The 12883-nt window shown below is 41.9% G+C and overlaps 1 protein-coding gene across 4 annotated transcripts in view; it reads left to right on the top strand.

Annotated features, from left to right (window-relative positions):
* The window catches only part of PRDM10 (PR/SET domain 10), a 42063-nt gene extending 31711 nt beyond the window's left edge, over window positions 1-10352 (top strand). For 3 of the 4 annotated variants that reach the window (XM_021531074.2, XM_077787962.1, XM_077787963.1), the window contains 10 exons: window positions 1235-1390; window positions 2084-2263; window positions 3130-3240; window positions 4251-4451; window positions 4996-5139; window positions 6223-6393; window positions 7586-7726; window positions 8362-8530; window positions 9153-9265; window positions 9997-10352. In XM_021531074.2, coding sequence (XP_021386749.1) covers window positions 1235-1390; window positions 2084-2263; window positions 3130-3240; window positions 4251-4451; window positions 4996-5139; window positions 6223-6393; window positions 7586-7726; window positions 8362-8530; window positions 9153-9265; window positions 9997-10233 — 1623 coding nt within the window. In that variant the 3' untranslated portion in view covers window positions 10234-10352. Of the gene's footprint in view, window positions 1-1234; window positions 1391-2083; window positions 2264-3129; window positions 3241-4250; window positions 4452-4995; window positions 5140-6200; window positions 6394-7585; window positions 7727-8361; window positions 8531-9152; window positions 9266-9996 lie in introns of those variants that run through there. The other variant, XR_013341123.1, reaches the window with a different exon arrangement.
* The last annotated feature ends 2531 nt before the right edge of the window (window positions 10353-12883 follow it).

Below are 12883 nucleotides of genomic sequence, written 5' to 3'. Positions count from 1 at the left end.
CTGGGCACTTTATTCTCCTTCCTTGCACACTGCACTGGAGCAGTGAGTAATGCAGTTACTCTGCACTATTCTGAGCACTTGGACAAGGTCATTAGTAGAATTTAAAGATTCTATTTCCATGTCCAGTAAGAAAAAACTGAGATGGACCATGCACATATTCATTATCCTTCTTAGGGACAAAGCAATTCATGTGTCTTACTGAGCTACCTGACTGAAACTGAAATGTAAAAATCCGGTTTAGATCAGTAATAGGAACAGATAGACTATCCACTAAAGAGGAAAGGATGAGGGAAAGTGATTTTACTAATATAATTCCATTCTGGCAGAAGTCCTTTATCTTCTGTAAATGTTCAACAAGGAAGAACATTAATGATTCAGAAATGCTGTACTGCAACTTAATTCCCAGTAAACTTTCCCATACAAATGACTGGAAGTCCCATGGCTTTTTTTCCAACTATTCAGTTGTATTTTTGACATTTAACAATGATTTTTTTTCTTCTTGCTGTGTGGATAATTAAGACTAGACACTGCTGCCTACTGAAATACTTCTGTGTGGAACAGGTAGACAAGCCAAGTTGTTCTGTGTATGATCAGTATTAGAAGATGGTAAGGATTTAATTAGAGATCCATTTCTTGAATAGTGATTTCATTTCAGATGTCAAACTTCATTAGTTCCTTTACTGGGGGGAGGAAAAAAATACCCCTCTAGATATTTGAAGAGGTGAAGAATAGTCCCAGAGTATGGAGAAGTAATTGCCATTCAGGAATGGTGTGCAAATGCTGTTTTGCATACGTTTTTTTTTTTTCCTTTGCCAATTATAATTACAAGTTCATTGTGTCTGATTGAAAGGCATTAGTCCCCATGTTTTACTTTCTTATAAATGAAAGGAAGATAATAAACCTCGGATGAATGTGTTAACTCAAGGATGATTCTGTGCAAATGGTACATTGTAGACTTTCGCTGCCCATTAAGTGCAGTTGTGCAATAGCTGATGCCTTCAAGAATCATTCTTGAGGAAACCAAATCACCTATCCAGATGAGTAATAAAGTTGTTATGGCTTTATAGAAACTATTGCTGAGGTAGCAACTGTTCTGATCAAATACTTTTAAAACCAAAGTATATTAAACACCTTCAAAACTTTTCTCTTTCATATTGCAAAGAGTTTCCTAGATGGTGTTACCACTTACTTCTCTTTTGAATAAACTTCATTTTTCTGTGATCTGCCATTTTAGGTCAAGAAACATGTGCGTAGTTTCCATTCTGAGAAGATTTACCAGTGTACAGAGTGTGACAAGGCTTTCTGCCGCCCCGACAAGCTGCGACTCCACATGCTGCGGCACTCGGACCGGAAAGACTTCCTGTGCTCCACCTGTGGCAAGCAGTTCAAGGTGAGGTGGCTCTTGGCTGGATCATTACTAGTACAAAAACCACTATTCCTTACCCTCCTTCAAGGAGATAAGTTCATGTTCTCAAAGGTGAAAGAAAATAACACATGTAAGCACACTAGACTTGCCTGCGAGTTGCATGCATTGCTTGGTGTCCTGTGTGAACTATGGCATCCATTTCTGAAGGACAAGGGGCAAGGTCACCTCAACATCTTATTTCAAACAGATCTTATTTCTAATAATTTAATAGCAAAGGAACTTTCTATTTGCTTATTAAGAACTGGGACATCATCCACCTCCATTGCCAAATGTTTGGGTTACATTGCTTATAACAGTTCAGTTACCTTGCTGGTGCCAGTGCATTAATAATGTTCCTGGCCAAGATGCCTGTGTCCATAGCATCTGTCTTGTCAGCACATGTCATCCAGATGCCTTTCCAAATCTCATTGGAACAGATGAAGCAGACTGTGAGCCACGTAAACTCTGGTGGCAGCAGCCTGCTCCCTATCACTGAGTTTGTGATGGGACGCTGAGGGACTGGATACTTCTGGGTGAAGGAACACATTTTTCTGAAAGTTTCCCTCTCCTGGAGAGAGGATCTCTGAACAACTCAAACTGTGGCTCTTATGCATAACAGGCAGTATGGCAGTTTGTTTGCTATTGCTGACACTTTTCTCCCCAATTTCTCCTTCCCAGAGAAAGGACAAACTGCGAGAACACATGCAGAGGATGCACAACCCAGAGAGGGAGGCCAAGAAGGCTGATCGGATCAGCCGCTCCAAAACCTTCAAGCCCCGGATCGCGTCCACTGACTATGAGAGCTTCATGTTCAAGTGCCGCCTCTGCATGATGGGCTTCCGCCGCAGGGGCATGTTGGTGAGTGCCTGGGTGCTGTTACAGCCTCTGTACTCTATTCTGACGAATAGGTAAGGAATAAAGATGGAGCTCCAGCATTGGAACACAAGGATCATGAAAGGGTTTGGGCTGGAAGGGACCTTAAAGCTCATCTCATTCCACGTACTGGCCATGAGCAGAGACACTTTCCGCTAGACCAGGGTGCTCCAAGCCCCATCCTGTCTGGTCTTATCCAGCCAGGATGCTGTGAAACAAATTTTGGCACATTTTGTAGCTGAGTTGAGGTGATACATCTTTTTTTAAACCTCTGTGTTTTATTTCTTCAGCAAATTTGCATGTTTACCGCCTGCACTGTACATCTGGTTGTCAGTACCATAATTCAACACTAAGTAATGCTGTCTGATGTGTACTGTATTTAACAGGACATGAGATTAAAATACTGCCTTGTTCAGCCTTACTGCCTCTGTTTTCCAGGCGATCTTTCCTGTTTTTTGTTTCTCCCCCTTCTCGAGGGCCTCTTCTGTTCATGTCTTGTCATTGCCTCTGGCTGTTCTGCAGCAAGAGATTGTTTGCTAAGGTTTCATGGGGGTTCTGATCTGGGCAGCCTTTCACACTACCTCACTCTCAGATAACAGCTACAAGGCAGTTCTGGCAAACTATTTCACCCCTTCCAATCTCATTTTGGTTAGAGAAACTGTAAATGAGACCTAGCAAGACCACATGTACGTTCAGCAGTTGAGTGCACAATAACCCTTGCAGCAGAAAAAGCTTCCAGTGCTGCTGGCTTGCATTGTTCAGTTTTGGTTTGGCTGTTACCCATGACTGGAAGAAGCACCAATCATTTGGCTTCCAGTGGTAATATGTTCGTGTCCTCTGTTTCTCCTAAGGTGAATCATTTATCAAAGAGACATCCAGACATGAAAATAGAAGAGGTGCCAGAGCTCACGTTGCCCATCATAAAACCCAACAGAGATTACTTCTGTCAATACTGCGATAAGGTGTGTGGGAAGTCACCCCTCGGAGGATAGCTCAGTGCCAGTCCTGGATGCAACCAATTTGTCTCTTCATAGAAATCTCTGGCAGGGTTTGTAGCTTTTCTGAGGTACTTGCCAGCAACATTCCTGCAGTACTGTCAAAAAAAAAATACAAAATGCACTTAGGCCAAGGCAGTGGACTGCTAATTGAAAGCTGCAGTTTTCCCCTTTCTGCTGTGTTTGGCATTGGAAAATTTGAATACTATTATCCAGCAGACAGTCACTGACCCTTAGTCTTGTGTTACCACAGGACTAAGTATGCTGTCCGTGTATAATTCTTGGCCAGTAAGTACTTTAGTTTCTGTATCACTTCTAAAAGTTAGTCTTTAGCACCTTTTAATTGTAAGCTGCTAGATCATATCCCAGTGCTCAGTGGAGCCTGAAGCTGCTTCTGCAGTGCCTTTGGGTTCTTGCTCTTATTCTCTTTTGCCTTTTATTCCTGAGGGCCTTTATTTACTGGGGAGTGTATTTTGACTGTTCTTATCTTCAGTACATCTTTCTGTGATGCCTCTTTCCTTTTGTTTAAGGGGAGAAAAAATAGTTTTAATTATTAGATAGTATTTTTTTGTTGATAATGAACAAAATAACTAAAAGGTGTGTTGATCACTAAACTAGAACAGCTTGATGCTTTGTGTCAAGTAGAGACATCAACTATCATAACAAATTAACATTGGGCATTTGATCTTCAAATATGGCAAGAAGAATTTTCCTCTTACCTCCTTGTCCTGCTTTGGTGTTTGGTTGTGGCATACAATATGTTCTCAAAAGGCTTCTCTGCTACACAAGGAGTCAGTTGCTTTTACAGGTTGGTGAAACACTGGAAGGTGTATGTTCATGCCTTTTGTTGTAACTGGGGATTTAACTAAATGTACTCTAAAGCAACATGCAGACCTTCCAGATCAAGATAACCGGTAGCTGTTTCCTGTGCAGACACAAGGGTTGCACTATTTTAACTTTAAATCTTTTCCCTGCAGGTGTACAAGAGTGCCAGCAAACGCAAAGCACACATCCTGAAAAACCATCCTGGTGCTGAGCTACCTCCAAGCATCCGGAAACTTCGTCCTGCAGGCCCGGGAGAACCAGATCCTATGCTAAGCACCCACACACAGCTGACAGGCACCATCGCCACCCCTCCAGTGTGCTGTCCTCACTGTTCCAAGCAATACAGCAGTAAGGTATGGGGGGTTCTGGCCTCAGACAGCCTCTCCCTGGGGATGCTCTTTCACCATGGTCTCTGTCACCTGTCTGTCCACAAGCAGAACTCTTTTTTTCTCAGTCAGAGTGCTGGTTTTGTGGTGTGCTGACTCTGCAGGCACAGTCTGGTTGTTTTAGGGCCAAAAGATTCCATGAATAGAGGGTTTATGCTGAAAAGTTACCACAGTATGATCATGAATGGAAGGGCTTGGAAACTGCTCTCTGACAGTTACAGGGGAGATGAGCAGGGAAATAAAAACACAGAAAAGATGACCTTTGGGAAAAGTCATAAAACACTTGGTGATATTGGGGTAAAAAGCTGTTGAGGACTGTACGTCAGTGAATCAGCAGCAGTTTGTGATACTTGTTTTCAACTTTGTTGACCAGAGGATCTCATATTGTGAATCTCGATGCTGTTTTACTGAGGGAAACCTAAAAGCTGTGTTTGGCCAGGCTGTTGGATTTCACATGGCCCTGAGCAGAGTTACTGACGTCCTTACAACACTCCTTTGCTTCTCTCTGCAGACGAAGATGGTGCAGCACATCCGCAAGAAGCACCCAGAGTTTGCTCAGCTCCCGAACACGATCCATGCACCACTGGCCACAGCCGTCATCAGTTCCACGCCAGCTGTTCTCACCACTGACAGCACAACCGGAGAAACCGTTGTGGTAAGGACTGGAGGCACACAAGGGCAGTGCAGGGAAACACATAGAACAGGAGCCTTCTGGTATTAGTAACCCTGGTTTATTTGGCAGACATCACTTTAAAACCTGTATTAGGACATTATTTAAGATCACTTCTGGTTTTAAGCCTGTGTGGTCCAGTTTTGCACTGTCAGGAGTTAACTTCTTTCTATTAATTTCTTTCTGTAGCTTTAAGGATTTGTCTTTTATCCCCAAATCCATTTTCTTCGTTCATTCAGACCTACTGACTCCACATAATTAACTCAGGGATACATATCTCATGGATTTTCACTGGGAGTTTTCTCCTAAAGTGAGAGATGCAGTTCCTGGCATCAAGAGGACAAGTTTAACAGTGACTAGGGACTGGATCAAACTGTGTTCAGGGAGTCAAATCTTTTTGTAATCCTTTGGACAGCACAGCACTGAGCAAGATGAATCTCCAGTAGCTGATCTCTCTACTGTTAATACATCAGCTGCTGCTCAAGTGAAAGCTGAGACTAGAAAATGTGTCCTTCAATGTTGTGGGATACGTCGTTTTAAAAGTCCTATCGATCACAGTTTAAAACTTCCTATGTAAAGACTAACTAGATAAAAGACTGTTTTGCTCGAAAATTGAGAGGTTTAATCAGGATGCTGTTGGCTTCATAAACCTGATTGTTATGTACTAAATGTCTTCACACATTAGAAACAAATTTGTGACTCTGACAGGGGAGAAAGAAAGGTGGAATATATCCACAAACCACTTTTTGACTTGGAAATCAAGTCAGCTCTTCACAAATACAGGACTTCCATTGTTTAACAGAATACTGGTGTGTCACAAGATGAAAATAATTATTTTTATTATGATATGTTAAGCTAGTCATTACTGGTCCTGACTAGGATTTAGGCAGAAGACAGTAATTCTAGTTGATGATCCTTGGTGACTACTTATGACCCCAACCTCTGGACACATTAAGCTCTTGTGAAAAAATGACCAGATCCACCATAAATGTAGACAAAAAAACTACAGCCCTGACAAAGTACATCAGTATGATGATGATCTGTAGCTCTCTCTCTCTGCCTGCTCAGACAACAGATTTACTGACCCAAGCAATGACAGAGATATCCCAGACCCTCACTACAGATTACCGGACTCCCCAGGGAGATTACCAGCGCATCCAGTACATCCCTGTGTCTCAATCCACAACTGGCTTGCAGCAGCCTCAGCATATACAGCTGCAAGTTGTTCAAGTGGCCCAGGTGAGTAACCTGGTGGGAATCTTGCTGTGCTTTTGATCTCTTCCCTCCCAAGCCTGTGTGTTCTTGGGGCTCTAGCACACAGAAGTGTAGTAAGGAGTAGTTACAAAAAGTGCTGCAGCTACTTTTCACAGGTAAATCAACTGAGAAGGCATAGGGTTCCCTTCATAAGCACTTGTACCAGGCATAAATAGTCCTTCCAGCCTTGATCAGCTTGCTGGAGACACATCGACACAATCCAGACTTAGTTCTACCCATCTGAGCAGCTTTGCTCAAGTCTGCTCTAGGAATGTTTTCCAGCTACTGGAAAGGTGAGTCAGTGGGTGACCCATTTTCTGCAGTTCAAGACTGATTTATACTTCCTTGTCCTCAGTGAGTCAGAGCCAAAATTTGGGAGTATAGAGAGTGGTTGCTTCTTCCCTTCATAGCATTTTCATTCTCTTGATGCTCAACAGCCTCCTAAAAATGAAACCAGAGTGTAACTAGAGTAACTGGTCTTAGGAAAATATCTTAGAGTGCTGTAATAAATCTGTTACCCACTTGAGGAAGCTGAAACTACCATGTGTTTATATTTTAATCTGAAATTCCATGTTATCAAATCACTTATGAATTTGGTTAATAAAGGCCTAAAAAATGGCCTCAGTTGATAGTGACTGTGGTTATCGTAACAATACAAGAGTATGAACACTGATTCCTGCAGGTAGTATTAGCAAGATCTTAATGTTGTAAATATCTAAGACTTGTAATTCAATTCCTGCAATTGGTATCATTAGCAGGGTTGTTCAGAAAAACCTTTAAAAACCTCTAACCATTTGTCTTGATGCAGAGCTACAGAATTGGATATGTAGATCTCGAGTATGTATATGTTGTACAGAGTGATGCTTACAGAGAAGGAGTTAACACTAATCCTGGCTTTTGGACCCTTTGGTTTAGTCCAGTCACTGCCACAAACAGCTTGAATGATGTTAGGCAAGTCCTTTCCATTGGTATCACTGAGATAGAACGATCTCTGTGCCATTATATCTGTTAAATATACCTTATCTCCTGGGGTGCAAAGAAATTCAACAAGGCTCAACAGGTGTGCTCCACTAAGGCTCCTACTTCATTATTCCAGACCTTGTGTCCCAGAAGAGGTTTACATGGCTGCTTTTGTAAAGAATTTGAGGTAAAGACCTCTGCTTAATTTTTTCCCCAGGCTACCTCACCTCACCAGTCCCAGCACTCCACAGTGGATGTTGGGCAGCTCCATGACCCCCAGACATACACCCAACATGCCATCCAGGTGCAGCACATCCAGGTCACAGAGCCATCACCAGCAACTCAGTCATCATCACAGGTATTTCCCTTTTCTCTTCAGAAAATGCTTTCCCTACCAGCCTGCTCAGCTGGCATATTGCATGTGCTGATGCAGGGGATAGTGTTTTCTTTGTCATTTAAAGGACCACACATGAAATTAGTCTCACATTGAGATCATCAAGCAGTGCCCAGATGTTCCAAGGTGTATGGGAGTGTTTTGTTGTGGGTTTGTTTGGGTATTTGTTGTGTGAATTTCTTGGTGTCAGGTGTTTTTTTCCCCCTCAACAGTATGTACAAAGGAGAGATAAATGATTGGAAACAGATATATTTGCAGCTAAATGAAGTTTGTCAGTTGGAAGATGTAAATGGAAACTGGCATTCCTCAAATATTTGAAGTGCGACTCTTCCTGCTCTTGGGTACAATTCAGCCTCTAATCTCAGGTCCCTGCCATGGGCTCACTTTGGCAAGCGACAATATCACTATTTCAGTTTCCTGGTCTGAGCTTATTTACTGTGAAGTGAAGCAAGTTGGAGGAGAGAAAGTTCAGTTCTTGTATCAATATGCTCTAGAACCCATCCTGTGTTTTCCCTTAATGAGAAGGCTGTAGTTTTGACAGCATAGAGCTGTGCAATCCTTACTACACCAAGAGCATTTGCACTTTTTTTTTCCTGTAGGCTGGGGGTCAGCCTTTGAGTCCCTCCTCGCAACAACCTCAACAGGAGCTCAGCCCATCACAGATGCAGACAACTACATCAACACAAAACCAAGCCCTCCAGCAGCAGCAAGGCTCCTCAGTGCAGCACACATATCTCCCCAGCAACTGGAACTCATTTCGGAGCTACTGTAAGTGTCAGCAGTAGCCCTAACTACTTGCCTGGCAAGTGTGTCTGACTAACAAGTACCCCATGTCTCCAGCTGCCAAATGGGACACTGTTTTCAGAGTTCGTTCAGCTTTGTGGTTAATATTCATAGATACAAACAAGATAAAGCTTCAGATAAATGTAAATGGTTGTACCAGTTCTTCCACTATCATCCATACTGATCCAGTACATAGCTTGGGCAGGCACACTGGGCTCCTTTATTCCAAGGAACTTGCATACAGCAAGAATCCATGTGTTGGATAGCTACTTGTTCAAATTTGTGTGCATGCTTGAAAAAATTGTGTGGAAAAGGAGCGTGACATGAAGATGATGTCTCATGCCCTTTCAGTTCTGGATAGTAATTCTGTGATGATTTGAGTGAGAACAGGATGCGTTTTCCCTGCATGAATTGCCTAATCTCTATCTGGTGTTAATTGGCATAATTCTACTGAGGCCTGTAGGGTTCTACAAGGCCTTATATCAGCTGAATTCTATTCAATACCCACTGTTTCAGACTTTAAATCTTTCTGACATAAGACTTGATCTTTGAAGGTTGTCTTTGAGTTTGACTGAAGGTCTTGATTATCCAATTTGCAACTTTTTAGCATCAGAGATTCAGATGATGACCATCCCCCAAGGGCAGTACGTGATCACAGAGACTTCTGTGGGTACCCCGGTCACCACTGTCAACACAGGGCAAGTGAAAGCAGTTACTCAGGTAAGGAAAAGCCATCATGGCTTTTTTTTTATCCAGAATATTATCAGGTATAAAGCTCTTCAGCTTGAAGGTTTAAAGAATGCCCAAATAACAACTGGGGCACAGAGTGGAGTTACCTAAAGAGGTGCAGACTGCACAGTATAGTCTGCATTGTAGCTATTTACAAGGCTCATGTTGTCTGTCTCTTGTAAGTATGACTCCTTTCAGTTTAAAATCTCCACTTAATCACATTTGCAGAACAAAATTATTTAGTGGTACTGCTTAGTCTTAAATATATTTATGATTAAGCTGTATCCATTAAACCAAATTTCAGAACAGCTTCTGGAAACATTTTAGTAGCTTTCTGTTATCTGTAAGATAAGAAGGTTTCCTGTTCGTAAGCAATCCAGCATAAAAAACAGGTCATGGGCTTGTGTTGATCCTGGTCGTTGGGAGTGCAACTTCTGATAGAACGTGTGGAATACAGGAAAAAACCTTTCAGAATAGTACAGTTGAAAATTGCTATTTTATTCTGTAGTGATGGTTTAACCATTTGTAAATTAACCAAAAGCCAAGTAAGTCCAATGTCCTTCAAATCAAAGACAGGTGTTATGTTGCTCTTAAATACATTTTAATGAAATAGAGCTTATTTAAAACTTCCTTGTTCACACTAAAATGTCTGGCAGCAGACTTAAAACAGAGATGTCACAGAAGGTAGTGTTTATTAATTATTTTCTATATTCCCCATGCAGACTCACTATGTGATATCTGAAGGTCAGCCTGATCTGGATGGTAAACCAAACTCTTCGCTCTCCAGTGAGGTTCAGGTGGGCATTTCCCAGCCTACAGTCCACACGGATCCCTTGGAATCCCAGACGAGCAGCCAGCAGCAAACCACCCAGTACATCATCACCACCACCACCAACGGGAGTGGTGGGAGCGAAGTGCACGTCTCTAAACGCAGGACTTTCTCATCAGCGCATGAGTGAAAGAGCTTCATGGTGCCATTTGCTTGTCCTTGTCACCTCCCAGATATGGGGGTACCCTGGAACTCTATATGTTTAATGTATATGCTCACTTACCTTCCACTAAAATCTTGGAGCTCTTGTTAATGCTTTAAGAGGGTTTCATTCACAGTGACCATGAAATACCCTCAAAATCCTTTTGGGATGCTTTTTATGCAGCTTTTAAGAAAAAGGACAAGAGAAGTGAAACCTCTGCTGGCTCTGGACTTTATTTTTGGCATGTCTGCTGACCCAGCAAACAATATTATTTTAGCTTTGTGGGAAAAAGCCTGCCTAACTGAAGGCTTCCTGGCAGATGTATGTATATTTTTAATAGGAGCCATTAAACATGAGAACATCATGTACATTGTTAGAATATGGCAGAACTGATTTCTGTGGCTTCTAGCAGCCACAGTGAAAGGGAGTGTCCCTGCGCCATATGAGCAGACTGCCTGCAGAAAAGAGAGACAACAGCCAAGTGGTGGTTTGTGGTGTCCCTTTATGGGGATGGATTGAACAATGAAGCTGTGAAGATGTGCCGAAGCAGTCCATTAAATTATTATTTTTCCGGCCCTCCAGAACTGTTTACATGCTGTCTGCCCTGCCCTATTTTACCCAGCAGTTTCAGAAAGCAGGAAAAGCACAGTCTTAAACTCATGTTGTTTGGAACAAACTGATTGAAGTCCTCAGAGCACCTGAGAGTAGTAGAGAGTCACTGTTACTACTTTTCCCTCCAGTTGTGCCAGGAGAAAACAAGGATACAGAGGATCCTCTGAAGGGACAGGGTCATTATCTCTGTGGCCAGCTCAAAGTAAATCTATTTCTCCTCTTCAAGGCTGGATGGAGAGTTGGTTTCTTTGAGTTTTTTGAGTTTTTTCCAAATAACCTTGTTAACAATGTACTGTAATTCCATTGGACAGTTCCAGAAAACAATCAGCCCTGGACTCAGGAAACACACAAGAAACATGCTAGTGGACCACTATTTATGAAACATGGAAAGACATCTATGAGAGTTGCCAGATGTGATGGACCTGGTTTACATACAGAATTTATGTTGCATTTAGGGACCAGGAGAAAGGGAAAGAGAAGGTTTTTTTTTTAAGGCCATGTAATATGTTTTTCCTTACATAGTTCTCCTTCACAGGTTGTCTTGGTTCTTAAAGGCATTCTCGTGGTTGCAAAAACATGACTAGAACTCCATTGACTTCTAATGGGATATACTGTGTATGTCTGAATTTCCATTCATTACTGGAAAACTCATCCCAGAACATCTGTGCATATCAGGATACATTTATTTATAAAACAAATGCAAAGAAGGATGCTGTGTCTTGACGGTCCTTGAGACAGAAGAACTTGAGAGATTTTTTTATTTTTCTCTTGTACTGCACTGAGTGTGAATGTAGGACTCTTCCATAGATATTCCCATGGATTCACGTGTGGATTACCCATGTCAGTAAGCACTACTCATTGTGGTATCAGGTTTTATGGAGTTAAAGCTCTTTGATGTGAGGGAACTCCACACTCAGGCTGCACAAGAGCAAATCTGATTCCTTGTGGGCAAAGCTTTGTAGCAGGTATGGCTTTGGTAATTAACTTACCTGTTAATGTGGCATGGAAAGAATATTGAGATAAATCAGTTGGCCAATACTGGCCTGCTGAGAGGTGTTCTGAGGTAACTCTGAAGTGACTTGCCAAAATGTGGATTACTTTGTTCTTGGGATTTCTCTTCTCTTGCTGTACCTCCATACTGGAGCACTAATGAGCTGGGTAGAATTAACATGGACCAGAGCTCCCATTTGATCAAGTGCAGTGATGAGTGACCTTAAATTCTGTGGATTTGGCAGCCCAGCTACTGTGGCAGTGTGGAGAAGTAACCACAATGCCCAGTAACTTGAGTTCATGTTGCTGAGGTCTTTGGAATTACAGTGTTGGGCCTTGCAATGTTGTTTGTGTGGGAAGAGAGTAGGGAGAATTTTGTCTTGGCTTTTTTCAGGCTGCTGCTAATTTAATAACAGGGCAGAAATGCTATAAGTAGTAGGAAAATAGCAGACTTGGAAATGGGAGACTGGGAATACTGGGATACTGGAGGATTGCAGGAGCAATTTTAATAGTCTTAAAAGTTTGACAATAGATGAACGTCAAATATGTTCCCATTATTGATGCTGCAGATGTGGGGTTTAAAAACTTCTTTGCTCTATTCACCTTTGTTGGAACGGTCCATGAATGAGGACAGTTGTACCATTTATTTAAAACTGAAAACTATTTAACACAGAAAACCATTTTAAAACAGCCTTTTTGAACTCAAATCTTCCTCATCAAAGTTTCTCTGCTCCACAGCAGCAGCACCCTTGGGCTATTGGCCTGACTCTAGGTGAAGTAATTCCTAGTGTCACAAGCTGAATAAATTGTCTGTGAAAGAAGCATGCCTGGAAATGGAAGTACCACAGATTTTCTTTCCAAAATAAGGAACTACAGTGATTGCACAGATGGCAAAGGTTGCATGGATATTTTTATCCATTTTTGTAGCGCAGAAGGTATAGGATGTATTACTGTTTTTAAACGAGAGCAACACAAACATCTCTCTAAGTTGTATCCCACAGAAGTGTAAATCCAGAGATCCAGAGTCCTCTCAGTT

Source organism: Lonchura striata, chromosome 23, assembly GCF_046129695.1.
Source record: "Lonchura striata isolate bLonStr1 chromosome 23, bLonStr1.mat, whole genome shotgun sequence".
NCBI lineage: Eukaryota > Metazoa > Chordata > Aves > Passeriformes > Estrildidae > Lonchura > Lonchura striata.
Note: the sequence above shows the minus strand (reverse complement) of the source record. Positions and strands in the feature narration are given on the sequence as shown.